We start from the raw sequence: 18,192 nt of genomic DNA, 5'->3' as shown, positions 1-18,192 counted from the left end.
GCCAACGCAGAAAAGACCCCGTTCTCATGTTGCCGCCCTCTGGACCTCTCATGGAGCGGGCACAAGAAGAAGGGCCTCAGATGATGAAATGGTCTCTTTTATTTGGGATGCTTTTTCTTAGCCATTGCCAACAGCAGCAGCAGCAGCAGCCGATTTCGTCTATCCAGCGGTGCAACAAGTGGGGCTTATTTGGGAGTAAGCATGCCTCGGATCGCGCTGTAAAACTCCGGCTGTTACTTGAATGTTAACCCCAGTGAAAACTCCCCTAAAGAAGGGAAGGGTGATGCGGATGCGGCGTCTGGCGCGCACATGGCCCGCCGCCTCAGGCCGCCCCCCCCCGCTCCTCCCTCCTCCAAGGCAGCCCTCCTCCCCTTCGGTTCCTACGGAGGGAGGAGCCGCGTGACGTCACGGCAGGAGGCGGGCCCGAAGCGGAAGGGCCTAGCGCGGCGCTGGCCGCCCTCGCCGCCTCCCCGGCTGCGCTCCCGTCGTGGCCGCGCCGCCTTCGTCGCCCCGAGTAGCGCGGAACAAAGGGAAGGAGCCGCTCCGGCTGCGCGATGGTGGGCATCCCGGGAACCTCCCAGTGTAAGGCGCGCTTCTTCTTCCCCATTCCGGCGGGTTGGCGGGCCCCTCCGGCTCGGGCGAGCGAGCGCCGTCCCGCCCGGGAGAGCTGCCCCCGGGGCCCCGGGCGGGGAGGGAAGGAGGACTTCGAGGGATGGGGCGCTTTCCTATTACAGTTCCGTTATGTCTTTCCCCTTTCTCATTCTCCCACACTGCCTTCTTGCAAGCGCTTCTTCTGCCTTCTCCCGTTCCCAAGTCAGATCCTCCTCGCCTTCCCCTTCTTTATCACGCTTTTCCAGGAGGCTTCTTGGCTTCTCATCTGTGGTTCCTCCTCCTCCCCATTTCTTACTCCGTGGGCTTCTTATCTCCTGCAAGGTCTCGGGGTGCTTTTTTCTCCACCACTCCCGTTGTATTTAACCTGGGGCCTCTAACGCTTCTCTTATTCGCTTTTCGCTTATTCTTCTTAATTTCATGTACGGTACTGATCATTTCATTGGGATTTAGAAGTGGCGCCTTCTGGAGGAGACCTTTAATTTCTTTCCATCTCCCTCTCTCTCTGTGTGCAGCTTTGTGTGTGTGTGGTATCCGTTTGTTCCATAATAGGGGTGGTGGTAAGGTTTGTCTTAAAATAAAAGTTATGTTTTTGAGAAATCTTAACCATTCCCCATGCCCCTGACTCTTAAAGACTAGTAAACCTGCCCCTTAGTCCTTTGTCAGCAATTTAAAGGATTGTTGCTTTGTTGTGACAAATAGCAGACATAATAAAAGATGAATTTTTCTTTTTTACTATGAGTGCATCCTAGAATTAGAAAACTGGCTTGTAGTGGTGTTCTATATAACTCTGTATTCAGTGGAACAATGTGTGCAGACCCAACCGATGCTAAGTAGTTAACTAAAGTTATCATGGTAGCATAATTGGGTAGAATCTGCATGTTTTTGCAAATGTATCCTTCGTGTACAGAAATTGCATATGTGCTTTGGGGAAAGAAAAAGTATATTCATGACTGTACTGCCTGTCTTAATATAGACTGTAGAATGGCTTTGCAACAGAAGTCATTAGAAAAAAGTAAAGTGTTAGATGTTGAATGTGGGACACACACAAGAAATGTGTTCTGCTTACAGTACATTTTACACTGTAAACCTCACTATCTCATGTTATGGGTTAGGCCAAGGCTCTGATTTTTAAAGTTTGAATGTCAGGGATGGAGAACCTCTGGTCCTCCATCAGTTGATGGACTCCCAGTCCCAGTCCCATCAGCCCTAGCCAACTTGACCAACGGTCAGGGATGATGGGAGTTGTGTCTATGGGATGTCAGGGGTGCAGCTGACCCCCTAGATAAAGTAAAACAGAAATACTTAATTGACCAATTCACATCTGTTTTGCCCCCTCCAACAAAAATCCTGGCTATGCCCATAGTTGTGTCCCTTCAGGTGGTGATGGGCTACAGCTTCCCCATTGCTGATGTATATGGTTACATTAAATAGTTATTAGTGGCTGTCTGTGTATATTGAGTGTGTATGTGTGAGTTTGCACTACTGAGGAACTGAAGAAGGTCAGTGAATGTGCAGTTGTGAAGAACAGGCAGGTAGGAAGAATACTCCTTGGTTTGGAAGGAATACACATGTTGTTCAATGTTTTAAGGCCCATGTGTAGAATTGGAGGATATACATCAATATGTTTTGGTCCTTCCTCTTGATCCTTCATCTTTGTCCCCTACAGGAAATTGCTGAACTAGACTTTATCAGTAAACATGAAGCTATTTGCTTAGGTCTCAAGTCAAATTAGTGCTTTTATTTCTCCCACTACAGGTGCTAATAAGCATAACAAATCTAGGAAGATCACCTGTTAGGACTTTGAAATAGTAGCTGTGCATATCTTGTATGCCAGGGTTAGAGTCCATGCCAGACTTTCAGGATCTACTTTGGCTTTTTTTTTTTACCAGAACTGTAAGATCCACCAGGTAGACCAGGTGCAAAATAGTGGTTTGGGCAGGCAAACATGCTCATAGGAATGAAGGAATAGGGCAACTCTGAACACAAGCTCAGCCTGTGAATTCACTCCTGGTTTTCCCCAAGTGTTATCTCTTTCAGCAATTTTTTAAATATATATTTTTTAAAGTTTTAGTTTGTTAGTTTTTGTTAGACCATTGGAGTCAGAAATCCTTGCCTGTCTACTGTAAATTGCTCAGAGATTTGCCAGTACATCGACCCCAGCTCTCCACGCACTCCTCTTGTATACATTTAAAGTTGCATAAAATTGTCATAAACCCTCATGCACACACACTATCTGACAGTTGATGGTAACACTTCACACATCTGAGGAATGAGCTCTAGTCCATGCAAGTTTATGCCACAGTAAATCTGTTTGCCTTTAAGGGTACTGCTATACTCTTTTGTTTTTGCTACAGAAGACTTAACACAGCTACCCCTCTGGAACTTCTTAGACACATTCCTAAGCACTGCTTTCTGCAATGCATTTTCAGTTTAGCCAAGTCACATCTGTTTCTCACTACCTTGCCTGTTCTGTCCCAACATCCACAAAAACATTCCCATTTCTGTTGTGGCTTGCTTCACCATAATGTTTTTCTTTGTCCAGTATTCTGATCCATATGGTTTAAAATAGTCCCCCCCCCCCCGCCCCGTGCTATGCAGGAGAAATGTGTGCAAAGAGAATTCAGAGAATGGTAGTAAAAGATGAAGTGTGAGAGATCCAGCCATCTCTTTATTAGCAAATTTTCTTTTCAGGTTTGTGGGTGCTCATATTATCATCGTATTGAATTCATTTGAATTAAGGTGTGCACAAGTACTTTGATGTTACTCTGTAACTCTCTTGTCACTCTTTTTGCACCACGGCTGCGTTTTCTGTATTTGTGTGCTTTCCACATGAATTCTAACAGTTTTATTTCTTGTTAAAAACAGTTCTCTCCCCTTTCATGAGTGAGTGGCTTGGGGCTCTCAGAGGTCTGATTATGCGCCAGTTTCTCTGTGGCATAGAGGTCTGGCTATTCTCTGGTGTTTTGTTTCTGTTGGAAGCAAGATAGTGAACTTAAACTGTGGGTTTGATCCAGCCCTTCCTGTTGACTAGCAGATGGCTCCAAGTCTTCTTCGATAACTCCAGAAATATCTTCTACAAGGACCATAGCCTAGTTTACTTTCTTAACCAACATATTAAAAAAGTGTATCTGCAAATGGTTCTAAGATGTTGGTGGTGGTGGTGGTGGTGATGATTATAATAATGTTTAAAAATGCTGCAACCCCCTGAGTTGTTGCCAGTGTGGAGCTCTATTTCTCTATTTCTCTGTGTCATCTGTGTTGGGTGAGGCTGTGCACATCCCGGATTAGTGCTTGGAAACGTTGGTAGGCTGGATGAGGGCCAATAAACCAATTCTGACAAGTCAGTGGTCCTGTGGTCAAGGGCTTCCTAAACCTGGCTAAAGGTTTTCAACCTTTTTGGGGTCAATGGCTCCCTTGACCCAACTACATTCTTTCTGCGGCACCCCGTGGGACTCAGGAGCCCAATTATGTCACCCCTTGCCTGCAGAGCTGGCAACCTCTCACCCTTTTTCAAACACCCTCCCTTCCCTCAGCCTCCCCTCTTCTCCCCTCTTCTTGGGAGTCCTCTGGGCAGCCACAGCTGTCGTCCCTGGTCTCTGAGCTGCCTCCCCTGCCCCAAAGAGAGGTGCCTCCTGACACTGCCCCACAGGGGCCTGGGAAGCACCCCGTAGCCAGCCCATGAAGCACCATTCGCCTGGGGTGCAACAAACAGCTATGCAAGCCTTTGGGAGGCAGAGATGCGAGAGGACATCAGAGGAGGGAGGGAAGGAAAGAGGGGCAGAGCACACTGGTTGAAAACCACTGACATAGGCTGTTCTAGATGAGGTTGCACTTCCTCTGAAGTGGCAGGTACATAGTTTGGGAGTGTTCCTAGATTGAGCAGTATTACTGGAGGTTGAAGTGGCTAGAAGCATCTTTTGGGATAACAGTTTTGCTAACCATGATCGGTAAAGGTATCCCTGACTGTTAGGTCCAGTCACAGACGACTCTGGGGTTGCAACGCTCAACTCGCTCTGTAGGCTGAGGGAGCCACTGTTTGTCCACAGACAGCTTCCGCATCATGTGGCCAGCATGACTGAGCTGCTTCTGGCGAACCAGAGCAGCACACGGAAACACCGTTTACCTTCCTGCCGGAGCGGTACCTATTTATCTACTTGCACTTTGACATGCTTTTGAACTGCTAGGTGGGCAGGAGCTGGGACTGAACAGCAGGCGCTCACCCCGTCACGGGGATCCGAACCGCCAGCCTTCCGATCGGCAAGCCCTAGGCTCTGGTTTAGACCACAGCTCCACCCACGTCCCTTGATTAGTAAGGTACTGACATTGTATCTGTGCAATGTCTTTCTTCCTGCCCCTTCCTCCTCCTCTTCAAATGGGCTGTGCTGCTTTGAGGAATGGGAAGAAGAAAAACCAGTGAATCTTACTGGACTGTAATGCAGCAAAGGACATCTTTTTTGTATTGTGTTTTCCTACTGAGGAAAAGGAAGCAATGTGTTATTTATTTATTTACATTTATATACCACCTTTATCTTCCAAAGATTCAAGGTGGTATACATGATTCTTCTCCCCATTTCATCCGCACAATAACCCTGTGAGGTAGGTTATGCTAAGAGACTGACTGGCCCAAGGTCTCCCAGGTCAAAGTCCAGTACTCTAACCATTATGGCACACTGAAGCCTGAACTGAACAGAAGTTGGGAGGTAGGTTAAGCTAAGAGACAGTAAACTTACCCAAAGCTATCTAATGGGCTTCAAAGCAGTGTGGGAATTGGAAATTCGGTTTCCTATATCGAAACTCAACATTCTATCCTCTTCATCAGACTGGCTTATTTATGAGCCTTTTTCTGATGACTTATTACATTGTATTTTGGAAGAGATATGGAAAAGTATTGTCCTCCCTTAAGAATGTGGGAGTAAGTTTGGAAGAACAAAGTAAATGACATTCTCTTAGGAGATCTACTTCGTGATTACAAGGAATCCTTATGCACTTGAAAAGATAATGCCTCTGGGCTCAGAATCCTGTCCTTTGTAAAATATTCAGAGGAATATTAAGGAAGTTGAAATGTGTCTCACTTTGTGATAGTTGTGCTGATTGTAGAAACAGAATCATAGACTTAAAGAGATGGAAGGGACTCTGAGGGTCATCTAGGTCAGACTCAACCCCCTACAATGCAGGAATCTCAAGGAACCTGTCTATCCCTTGAATAACAATTTGTGGTTTAGATGCAGGACCATCATTAGGATCTAACTGTGTTCTTTATTGAAGGAGATGGGCTACTTAAGCACAATACCTTTTTAAAAAGGTGTTGCAAGTTCCTTAAGTGGCATGCTGAGTTCAGGATTATACCTTTCTTGGGCGGGATGGAGTGGGGAGGGGGTGATGATCGTCTTCAGGGTTGGGAAACTGTGATGCTAATTGCGAAAAGCCCCTGGATTTCAGTGGGTCTACTCTGAGTAAACCTTAGTTGGATAGAATCCATATTGTTGAATTATTTATAAGAAAAACCATTTGATTTATTCTGCTTTTTGGATGTCTTCTTCTTTCAATCTGCACTCCAAAAACTGTGAAGGCTGTCAACTCTTTATAACAGAAGGTTTAAGTCCTATGAGTAACAAAGAGCTTTCCATTTAGGACTTAGGCTAAATGTTGCTTACCTCTTGGTAGCCATTTTTCTAAACCAAAAAATGTAACTTTTTCTGGAAGGACCTTTATTCCAAACTGTGATCATTTTGGTCAGTGCAATCTCCTTTTAAGTATATATAAGGTTTAGCCAAAGTTATAATTCTTAACTCCAAAAATGCAGTGAGTATACAACTTTTAAAATCTAATAGAGTCAATACATGCAGAGTTCATGCAGTTCAGCTGCTTGACCTGCTGATGTTGGTTCTGCACTAAGATAAACCTATTGACTTTAACCTTTTGTTGGTATTGATGGGGGGGGGGGGGAAGAAGACTATTAAACCTGCTTACAGGTTCAAAGAGCCAAAATATCAATTTTGTACAAAGGTCTTGTCTTCTGTAGAAAGGAGCAACAATCTGTACTAGATTAATATTCTTTAGATCCAGGAATATTCTTCTTCTTGAAGGAACAGGATTCCCTGATCTAGCTATGATTCCCCAGTTATGACCACTCCTGGACATAGAAGATCTGGCCACAAGTTAGTCATCCTCTTGTAACATCCCATCTGCATAGCTGGCAATGTTTCCCTTTTTTTAAGGGAAATTCCCTTATTCCGAATAGGATTCCTCACAAGAAAAGGGAAAAGTTGACTGCTATGCCCATCTGGGTTATTGCAATGTGTTATATATAAGGCTGCCTCTCAAAATGGGTTGGAAGCTTCAGTTAGTGCAGAATGCAGCCACCCAAGTTTTGACTGGCACTACATGCTTGGCTCACATCTTGCCTGTTTTCAAAGAATTTTACTGACTGCCCATTTGTTCCTGGTCCCAGTTCAAAGTCTGGTGCTTAACTATAAAGGCCTAAATGGCTTGGGACCGTAGTACAGTGGTACCTCAGGTTACAAATGCTTCAGGTTACAGACTCTGTAACCCAGAAATAGTACCTCGGGTTAAGAACTTTGCTTCAGGATGAGAACAGAAATCGTGCTCCGGCGGTGCAGCAGTGGGAGGCCCCATTAGCTAAAGTCGTATCTCAGGTTAAGAACAGTTTCAGGTTAAGAACGGACCTCTGGAACGAATTAAGTTCTTAACCCGAGGTAATATTTCTGGGTTAGCGGAGTCTGTAACCTGAAGCGTCTGTAACCTGAGGTACCACTGTACTTGAAGGAGCAATTCCTTCCATGCCAACCTGCCTGCATACTAAGGTCGTTACCAATAACTTTGGCCCCATCTGTACTATACATTTAAAGCAGGAACATACTAATTTCAACAGGTCTGGCTTCCCCGAAAGTATCATGGGAACTGTGCGGTTTGTTAAGGGTGCTGAGAGTTGTTAAGAGACCCCTCTTCCCCTTGCAGACCTAAAGTTTCCTGAAAAGAGGGATTGATTGATAAACCACTCTGGGAATTGTAGCTCTGTAAAGGAAATAAGAGTTTCCTACCAGCTCTCAACACCCTTAATAAACTACAGTTCCCAGGATTCTTGGGGGAGGGGAAGACATGACTGTTTTAAGTGATATGAATACTGCTTTAAATGTATGTTACAGATGGGTCCTTTCTCTATATAAACATCTCTGCTGGAGATGAGGCTTGCATAAAAAAGGGGCTGTTTTGGTAGTGGTGTGTCCTCCATGGAATTAAGTATGTGCTATCTTTTAGGTGTTGGGTACCCACTTTTTATTATTCATGCAAACATTTAAAAACATTTCCACTATTTTATTTAATACTTTTGTAATAACCTCCCCCCTGCTACTTCTGGCAAACTGCCTTGAAATATGTAGCATTTCTTTTTATTTAGATTTATATACTGCCCTTTCTCTGGTAACAATTTCTTGTTCATTGCAGTAACCCTGGTCGGTTGCCAGTATTCTCCTTGGAAATTGCAAACTGCATTGGGCAGTTTTGGGTTTTACAGTACTTCTAAAATACTTAATTGATTTCAAGCAGTATGAAATCATAGCAGATGCAAGGTGGTGGTGGTGGGAGATTATTTGCCTAGGCTTCCTACTAAAAGTTGATTCAGGGAGGTACAGAAAGGAGCAAGTGAATCATCTAGTCCAACCCCCTGCAATGCAGGAATCTCAGCTAAATCATCCATGATGATGAACAGTTGCTCTGATTTTGGATCTTGGCACTCCACCTACTGCCATCATAATATTATCTTACTGGGTGTTGGATCTGAAATCTGGCAGATTAACATGTTAGTATTTTCCATTTCTCCGCTGATCCTTTAAGAAGTAGCTAGCTTGAGTAAATGTTTAGCATGCTTTACTGAGCCTAAATGTTTCATCTGAAATACAGTGGAGAAATCCTCCTGGCACTCTAAATGCCAAGATACAATCTCAGCAGAGCCGTCTTAATGTTGGGCTTTATTGGACAATATATGTTCACTCGAACTCATCAGTGTGTTCTTCTGCTCCTTGCCTACTTCGTTTCTCTTTATGGTCTCTTAGGAGGAGGTGGCCTCCTCCTTCATTGCCCTGCGGATCACAGGAGCTCGATACACTTCACAGGAAACACTGACTTGGTTCACATGCCGTGCTAAGCTAAACTATGGCTTACTGCAAACCTGAATGAATAGGCTCCCAGAGAGGAGGTGATGGGCACTTTACTCCTCCCTGGTGATCTTGCTGCCCTGGACTAAGCCTTTTGGAACAAGCAGAACACGAGCTTAATCATCTTCTCCCAGTTTCATCCTCCAGCAACTGGTATGCTGAGATGTAATGCCTCACACCCCTGATACTGGAGGTAATATATAGCTACAAATGACAAGTGGCTATTGATAGACAAATTCATGGAGGATAAAGCTAATTCCTTTTGAAAACTGTCCAAGTTGGCAGCTATCACTGTATCTTCTGGTAGCAAATTCCACACTTTATTGAACATCATCAAGGCTGTGGACTAGCTCCTGGCTGGCAGACTTTTCACAAACCCCATGAAAGCTGCATAAGGTTTGCCAAAGGAAGCGTGAGAGATGATAATTCTCCCCTTTCTCCTTTCTATTCTGTCACACTTGGAAAGGTAACGGTACCCATTTCTTCTCCCCATTTGTCTCTTAAGCCATTTCCATGTGTGTCTCTGGGCTCTGGGGCCTAAAGGGTCTTGCCTCAACTCTTTTAATCCTAAAGCAGACCATAATGCTCTCCAGGGTGCAGAACTGAGCTTTATCTGGTGACATCACAGGCTTTTCTGGCATTCCAAAAACCGAAACAGTAACTTGTGCTAAGCTTGTTTTATCTCTGGCCATGTTTTTTTGATTAAAGACAAAGCTCAGTAAATATTTTTTAAATGATTGAATTTTGAAACTATGGAAAACACATGTTGGTAGTCGGACATGCTGAACGCCATGTGTGATCAGCCCCATGCCCTCTTTGTGAGCTTAGGAGTGTGAATGTAGATCTGAGAGCTGTGGGTGACAGGTTTATCTGGAATGATTGGCAAGGATTTATAAAGCAAGAGGGGATTTACTTACTTATGCACCCTCCCCTCCTTTCCTCTTCCCCTCCTTTCCCCTTATTCTCAGAAAAAGGAAATTGGGATCACATTAAAGGCCTAATTGGTTTGGCTCCAGCAAATAGCTCAGCGGCTGCCAAACAGTTAATTTATTGTGTGAGAGTTTGGCCATGTGTTGAACAGCAAATTTGTCCTGAGCAAAAAAGATCTTTGTACACTGTACATGTATTCATTCAACAGACCCCCTTTTTACAAGTGGACTGTTGCACAGGCCACAAGGGAAATGTAAAAGACAATACCTGGGCCTGTTTTACATAACACTTAGAATCTGACAAAACCCAGTCTTTCAATCTTCAGCGAGGCTTGTCTGAGAAAGCGGGCAAGTAGTCACGGTCTTCTTGAGCCCTGGGCTCCTTGGAAATACACCCTTTTCAAACAGGTCAAAGAGACGGCGATTCCATCCAACTAGCTTAGAGAGAAGATTTATGCTGCTGAACCATTTATAGGTTGCTTGTTCTTTGGAGCAAATTCTGATTCTGACATGGATTTTGACTGGGGGAAATAATATATCTCTGCTGAAAACAACAGGATTCTCCAGGCTGTCACCTCGTGGCAGACCTGGGTGGAGAGATCCCCCACCCAGCTCCTGCTGGGCATTTTCTCTCTCTCAGAGTTATGAGGAAGGGCGAATTGGAATGCACTTTTATCTGGCTGGCTTCCTGCATAACTTTGCTTTGTTCTTGCCAGCCATCCTGTACTTATGACTGGTCGTGGTGTTGGTGTGTGCTAATGTTAGGTTGCAAGCATGAGTTGTGTTCTGTTGGATCTATTCTCAGTGTCTGATGCCACAGAATTTTGGAAGAAAGGCTCAAAATTTCGCAATTGCTCTAATTCATGCAACCCCTATATACATAAAATGTATTTTTTTAGCTTAGTTTTCAGCATTAAAACACAGCCATCTGAAAATATATTTATTTCTCGTTTGCCTGTGGATTGGATATTGCGTTGTGGAAATATTTCCAAAGTGCTAAATCATGTCTGAAATGTAATTTATGGTTTTTCACTGGTGAACAGCTAACAACATTATGTTACAAGGCTGCTTCCAGAAACGGTATCTTTGCTTCTGAGCTCTATAGCATTTGTGTGTCAATGGCCATTTACCCTTAACTTGGCACAACTTTTTAAAGATCAGTGATCTGAAAGTTCTCAGGATTATATGAGTTCTTTAAAGCCCACGAAAAAGGCACTTGTGGCTGTGGCGAATAGGAACTAGGATTTGGAACTGTGTGGCAGCATATTTGACAATCTATAGTTGCATCTACATCATAGCACTGCTAGAGTGTGTCATGAATTTGTTTGATACTCAGACTCAGTGGGATTGCTTAGCAGATGTAGGTCTTCCTACTTTCAATGGAAATGGGGACTGCCCATTGTGTGTGGTGTGGCACTTCAGATTGGTTGGAGCAGCTTCTATGCGATTCCCAGATGGTCCCTGTCTTAGCAACTCTCAGAGCCAGGCTTGTATAGCATGGGTAGGCAAACTAAGGCCCGGGGGCTGGATGCGGCCCAATCGCCTTCTAAATCCAGCCCATGGATGGTCCTGGAATCAGAGTGTTTTTACATCAGCGTGTTTGAACTCTTTTGTTGGAATTCTAGTCATCTTAAGTTGAGCCGCTGAGGCAAAATAAGCCCCTAAGACTTATATCTAATGAAGCCTTGATTATTAGTATTTTGTTCAAGTCTGCTGAATCTGGAAGTCCTAATGTTCTTACGAAATCATTAAAACGTTCCTCCCCTCCCCTGTTTCCTCTGGAGGTGCTGTTACATTAGCATTAATGTAGCTAAATGCTAATGTGGCTGGATGCTAACCATCTTTTGTGGGGAACTGTAGGGAGGAAGATGAGATCAAGCTGTTGAACTTCTTTGTAGGCAGGCAGATTTTGCTGAAGGCCACCTGGGGCTGCCACATGTTCTTCTGACACACAGGCTGACACACTCAGCATGCGCCAGTTTTTAAGTTTGCAGCAACACCACGCAGAAGTCATTTCTTTGTCCAGAAAGGCTGAGAGTGTTGTGAGGCGGGCAAACTGATGATCAGCAGCATTCACACGTAGCAGTCTTTTCTGAACTTCCTCTTTTGGTTCTACTCCAGAGCTAAATGTAGTAAATTGCAATTAATTAAAAGGTTTTAATGTTCATGGCTGAAGAGGGGGGGGGGGAAACAACTTGTGCGGTCAGAGAGCAACCAGGTGTAATGCTTCTACACCTGTGAATCTTTGAGAGTTGTTTCTTAACTGGAGTTTTTACGGTGACAAGTTATATTCTCGAAGTCAGGAATTTCTTAGATTCTTTCCCCCATGCTCTTGAAAAGAAGGTGATGTATAACTCAAAAAAAAAACCCCAACATTGAACAGAAACAACTGCCTTGGTAAGTAATAAAATGAAATCAATAAAGTAAAAACAGGATTTTAAAAAAGATTCTAGAAACCTGTCTCCTCTTGCCAGTTGTGTTTTCTAGCCCAGATGTTAAGCATCCCAGTTGCTTAACTTTGGAGAAAGAAAGAGACATGCATCAAGCTTGTTAATGGCAATGCCAGCAGCATTAATGCCCCTGCTTCCCTTTCTACCAGAGCACTGTTGTAGATCTGGCTCCCTTTAGGGTACAATGCTTTTTAATTAGTGCTGTGCCTCTGTAATGCATTAATGAATCAATTGATAAGTTGTTGCAATTGATCGACTAATTCCTCCCCTACCCCCCAGCTGTATTTAAACTGCATTTTTGACAAGAAATGGAAAAAAAGCTTGACTAATTATTTGCAAACGCTAAATGGCTTATAGGAGATTAGGAATGGCATATGGAGCCTTTCACTTGGAGGTCACTGGATCAGCTGCAGCCCAGGTTGGCATTGATGAAGTTATTACCATCTGACAGCTGTTTACTGGCCTGTGTGAAATGAATGGCTGGTTTTAGTCTATTTCCTATCGGACAGGTGTCCCTGCCACAGTTGGTCCCCCTACTTGGCAGTCTCTGCAGTGATACCAGGGATGATTAGGCTGCTCAAGCTGGGCACTCCTTGGGCTCCTTGAGGCAGAACGCCTCAACTGTATTACTGGTGCCATCTGAGGCGCCACAGTGCTAGACTGTGCTGTGCTCGGTTTTGTGCTGTCAGAGAGCAGTGTGGGCCTTGCACACTTTTGTAAAAGACTGAGGAAATGTTTACTGGAAATAGGCAGTGAAATTGCATGCCACAAGTGCAAAATCGCTCGGAAGTCAAGCAACTTTATCCTCCAAAAGCCTGTTGGTCACAGTGGGTCTTCGCATGCTCAAGAGGTTCCTCCTTCCATTAATCTCCAGACCATCAGATGGCTGGCTAGTAGAGGATGCAATGTGAGCTGCAAGACAAGTCTTTTTCACAGCCTCCACTGCCACATGGTAGGGACGATTGTATGTTCTTATCAGTGTTCAGAGTGAGACTTGTACCTCCTGTGCTCCCGTCTTGACCCAGCCAAGGAGCTTCTCAGGCTCCAAAATGCCAGAGAGGACACCCAGGAGCTCATGCATTGCCTGGTTGTTATCAGAGGCAGCGAGGTGCGGGTCATATAACCCTGATACTCCCAATTTTTGCACTGGTTGCCTATGAGATACCTGGGTGGTGGCATGCGAAAGGGCATTTTTGGTACCGGCCACCAGATATGGAACTCTCCCATTTTTTCCCTTTGGTTGTCCCCACTTCAGCTGCTTTTAAACTTACTGTAAACACTTCTTATTCTGCCATGACTTTGGGCTGCACAATTTCCCCATGCTCATTCTGCTGCTTGTTATGATTACTTTGCACATCAGTGTATTTGATTGTTTTTGTAATTTGCATCGTTAGGTGGCCTGTGTTTCCATTGGGAGGATAGGAAGGATATAAGTGTGTGGAAATAAATAGAAATAGCATTGATTAAGTCAACCTGTCTCTCAAAAGCAGCTTACCCAATATAATTAAAAGGCTGGTATGAATGAGGAAATGCTGCTGTAAACACTGAAGGTGAGAGAAGGTGCAGGAGCACTTTTTTAAAAAAAGGCTATTTAGGAAATACTGCCACAAAGTTGCCTGGGTCACAAATGGTCTTCAAGTTGCCATGGGTCTGAGTTGTGGTTATATTGTATGGTTGCCCTACCTATACATTTTACATGCCATGGAGGCTTGTCATTTGAAAGTTGTTTTGTGCTAGAAATGCTAGTTTCTAGTTTGTTTGATATGTTTTTAGACCTGCTGTTTGTTTTAAAAATATAGAAGTACTGTAGTTTGTTTTGTAGGTATCTGCATCACTGCTGCAAGAGAACTTTTGTGTTCTGTCAACAGATAACATTCATTTATATATATATATATTTAAAATAAATATATATATGAGAGAAAGATTGAAAGAGTTATTGGAACAGGATGGTGTAAGGAAGGTCAACATGCAGTTACTGACACCTACTTTCTATGGGGAAAGGAAAGAGAATGGCTGAAGAGGAAAAGCGAGACTGGAGACAAGAGTGGCTGTTCCCCAGATCTATAAACAGAAGGGAGAGGTGGAATAAGGGCAAAGAAGGAAGGACGAAATGCACATTAGTTTACATTGAACTATGCTAATGGATGGTGATGGTGCCAAAACCTCCCAATAAATTGCACATTAATTAGTATCTCCTGTGCCAGCCACGCAGTCTGGAAGAGATCCTGTAATTCTCCTTTTGACCTCTGCTCCCTTCTCCCCTGGCCATTCTGGCTTTTGATTGGTTTCCTGTCTTAAGTGAAAACCACAACCTTTCAGGCCTCCTCTAAGGCAGAATGAAAGGCACATGGTGGCGGTGTAAGAGGAGCCCCTCGCAGTCGTCTGCGCTTGGGTGGGCGTGCTGGTCCTTCGTAAACTAATAGCTCCCAGCACTGTTGCTGAATCAGACTTCATGGAGCCACGAGTGGAGAGCTTGGAATGCCAGGCCAGGCACAAAAAGGTCTGTCTTTTTTCCTCCCCTGGCCATATTCATTCTCTCTCTCTATTCATATATATATATGCACACTGATATTTGGAGATACTATACAAATTGGGAGGTTGTTATCAGTGAAAGGATGAGAGGGAAGCATTCCAGTATTGAACCTGCAAATTAATTTTTTTTTGTTTGAATAATACAATATTGGCTGCAAGGAGGATCCCTATGTAAATGGTTGGAAGAGCCCCTTAAAACTGATACTAACACACTCATAGCATAACAGTTTAATCCTGTACTTAAAGTCCTTTAAAATTCAATGGGGCTTCATCCTGGGTAAGTCAGTATAGGGTTGCATCCTAAGTTGGTTTTTGTTTAAATATAAATACAGGATCTGCATAACAAAAGCACTGATCAAGATGTAATTCAACAGCAGTCTTCTGGCACCTTAGAAATTAGCAAATTCATTATGGTGTAGTAAGGTTTCTTGAACAGCACTGCATGCATGAGGCGTTACCCTGAATACACAATTTGAGTTGTTTTTCCTAGTGGTGGGGGGAGAAGAGAGAGCTACCTTTATCTTTACTTTCCTTATTTCATTTTCTCTGGACTTTTTCTATCTATCATTCCCACCTCCCCACAACCATGCATACGTGTGCCTGCCACCAGATGAAGTTGATTAAACAGTCCTTCATGCCTCCGATGAAGTTGATTAAACAGTAGTACCTCTGGTTATGAACTTAATTTGTTCTGGAGGTCTGTTCTTAACCTGAGGTACCACTTTAGCTAATGGGGTCTCCCGCTGCTGCCACGCCACTGCTGCATGATTTCTGTTCTCATCCTGAGGTAAAGTTCTTAACCCGAGGTACTACTTCCGGGTTAGCGGAGTCTGTAACCCGAGGTGTTTGTAACCCGAGGTACCACTGTAGTCCACAAAAGCTTATGCCGCAATAGATTTGTAGGTCTCCTGGAGCCAAAACAGTAAAGACTAAGCACATTTACTTATTTGTACCAGTGCCCATTCTGATTCTCTTCTGCATAAGAGCTCACATGAAGACAATCTGCACACCTCAAAAATAATGTAAGGGAATCTTAGGTGTTATTTTTAATGTGTGTGAAAAATGTATTTAGGTTTAAAGCTAAAAATCTGGAGATTCGCAACAAGGTTATTGTGTTGCTAGTAGTGAAGGCAGCTTGAAACTAGAATTTTATAATTTGTACATTCGAAACACCTACTTCAAGCCCTCCAGTTGTCATTAGACTCCAATTCTAGGAGTCCAGTGGTGAGAGTTCAGAGGGGTTGTAGTGCCGCCAACATCTGATTCTTCACTCCTCTCCTATCTTGTTCAGACAGCTATTCAGCCAAAGACTTTTTGTTGCCTTGTTTTGTAGTTCCACAAAGGTATGAACTCCCTGTTGTCATGCATAACAAATTGCTGCATTGAAGTAATTAACCACAGAAGCATCTTTCTCACTACTAACATCCTCTCCCAAGCAAGGTATTAATCTGTTCCTCTGATCACTCCCCCCCCCCCCCCCGATTTAGGCAGAGGTGGGACTGAAGTTTGGAACTTAGTTATACAAAACTCTAATATTACATTTCCCTGTTATTTTTGTTTGTTTAACAAAATTTACACACCATTTCATTGTAGCAAAACTTCTCAACAGTTTACAAGATATTTATAAATTACGATTCTATCATCGTAGTTAAAAAGATTTATAAATAATTAAAAGTAACAGCAGAAAAGGGCAAAATATGTCAATGTTTGCATATTGCATGTTTATTTAAAGTTAGGCAACAAAATATAAGGTTGCTTAAATAAAGGGTTGTAGAAGATAGGTTATTCATATATCTATATGATTATGCATACAGGCTCATCCAAAGAGGCCCTGTTTTATCTCCCTTGGATTATCTGAAATAGAGTAAATGTCCTTGGAAGTTGAGGCCTTTTTGATAGTGTCACCTAGGCTCCGCAAAGCCTCCCTTTGTGGAGCCGTTTGGTTCCCTCTGTGCTAAGTTTTAGACATTACTGCTATTTCAGAGGATGTTTAGGATCAGTGATTTATATTCAGTTTCAGCCATGTTTGCGTGTGACAAGATAGGTCTATCAATTTCAGTCGGTTTACTCTGAGTAAAACTTAGTTGGATACAACCCAATACTGCATTTATTTATTGTGTGGTTAGTTGTAGAGGTCATCAGTTTTTTTTGTTTTGTTTTTTTTTAGTTTTTTTGTTTGATTTTTCTGCTGTTGTATTGTTGGCTGGCTTATTTATTTTTTAATTGGTGACAATATTTTTTTCCTTGGGGATCCTTATTGGACAGAAGAGTAGAACATAAATATCTAATTCAGGTTGCAATTTTTAATATTTCTCCTTTTCAAGTAATAGTTCAGGAGGTGGCTGCTTTCTCTTCCCCCATATCCTGCAGCTGACACGATTCCCTGGCAGGATCGAGGTTTGAGAGTAATTAATTTGTTTGCTGAAACTGCAAGTGTAAACTGATCCCAGTTTAATTGATGGTATCCAATATCCTAAGCAGTATGACAGACCATTTCCAAATTAAAACTGTTCAAATGTTGAACCAATGCCTGGAGGTGTGAGACAGACATGTTGGAGGTAGTCAGATTCTAGAATAGGGTTCCAAACTGCTTCTTTCAAGGGAGCACTTTGTTCTTTTCTATTATTATTATTATTTTATTCCCATTTCACAGTTCTAATTGCAGCGAGAGAGGGTCAGTTGGCATTTATTCATTAGACCTTATTTGGCCTTTGGTAGCTGATATAAGTAAAAAAACTGCTCCTTTTCCCTTATGGGGTACCCAAGAGCCCATATAGAGTCCTTTTGTAGGTTCTCTATCGGTAGGAAAAAATAACAGAGACCAACCAGAGAATATTGAGAAGCAAAGCAGCTAGTGAGCCTGATCTTTATTAACTGTTGCAGCAGGGTGCTCCCCCACATGCAGGAGAGAGGAGGAGGACCCAGAGCCATGTGTGCAAGCCCCTATATAAATTGCCCGCCCTGGAGTCCAAGACCACCCCCAGAACCATCATACATCACAGAAGGGATGTAGCCCAAGAACACTCCCCAGATACATCATACCTACATCACAGAAAAGGCGGTCTACAACAGAAATCTGAGTGTGTTGTTTATCTCCTGTCTGGCAGGTTACCTGATTGCATTACAGTGGTACCTCGGGTCTGTACTTAACCTGAAACTGTTCTTAACCTGAAGCACCACCATAGCTAATGGGGCCTCTTGCTCCCACCATACCGCCGGAGCATGATTTCTGTTCTCATCCTGAAGCAAAGTTCTTAACCTGAAGCACTATTTCTGGGTTAGCGGAGTCTATAACCTGAAGTGTATGTAACCCGAGGTACCACTGTATCTTGGTTTTGGCCACTCTTTTGTTATTATAACTACTTAATTCCTGAATCTAGGTCACAGGCTCACACCCTGTTCATATCTTGAATGTGCCCTTAAGACAGGATTTGTGAGGAAAGAGTCAATGGGGAGGTTTCCCACTTTGACCTTGCAGAGAAATATTTGAGGTCA

At 43.3% G+C, this 18,192-nt stretch overlaps 1 protein-coding gene across 8 annotated transcripts in view; it reads left to right on the top strand.

Annotated features, from left to right (window-relative positions):
* The first annotated feature begins 378 nt into the window (after nt 1-378).
* The window catches only part of CBFA2T2 (CBFA2/RUNX1 partner transcriptional co-repressor 2), a 71,191-nt gene continuing 53,377 nt past the window's right edge, over nt 379-18,192 (top strand). For 3 of the 8 annotated variants that reach the window (XM_083746231.1, XM_083746228.1, XM_083746225.1), the window contains exon 1: nt 408-582. In XM_083746231.1, the coding sequence (XP_083602357.1) occupies nt 555-582 (28 nt within the window). In that variant the 5' untranslated portion in view covers nt 408-554. Of the gene's footprint in view, nt 583-18,192 lie in introns of all 8 variants that reach the window. The other 5 variants (XM_083746230.1, XM_083746232.1, XR_014566078.1 and 2 more) reach the window with 5 other exon arrangements.

The sequence above is a fragment of the Podarcis gaigeae genome (genome assembly GCF_964106915.1).
Source record: "Podarcis gaigeae genome assembly, chromosome: 6".
Taxonomy (NCBI): domain Eukaryota; kingdom Metazoa; phylum Chordata; class Lepidosauria; order Squamata; family Lacertidae; genus Podarcis; species Podarcis gaigeae.
This window is presented reverse-complemented; position numbering and strand designations above follow the sequence as displayed.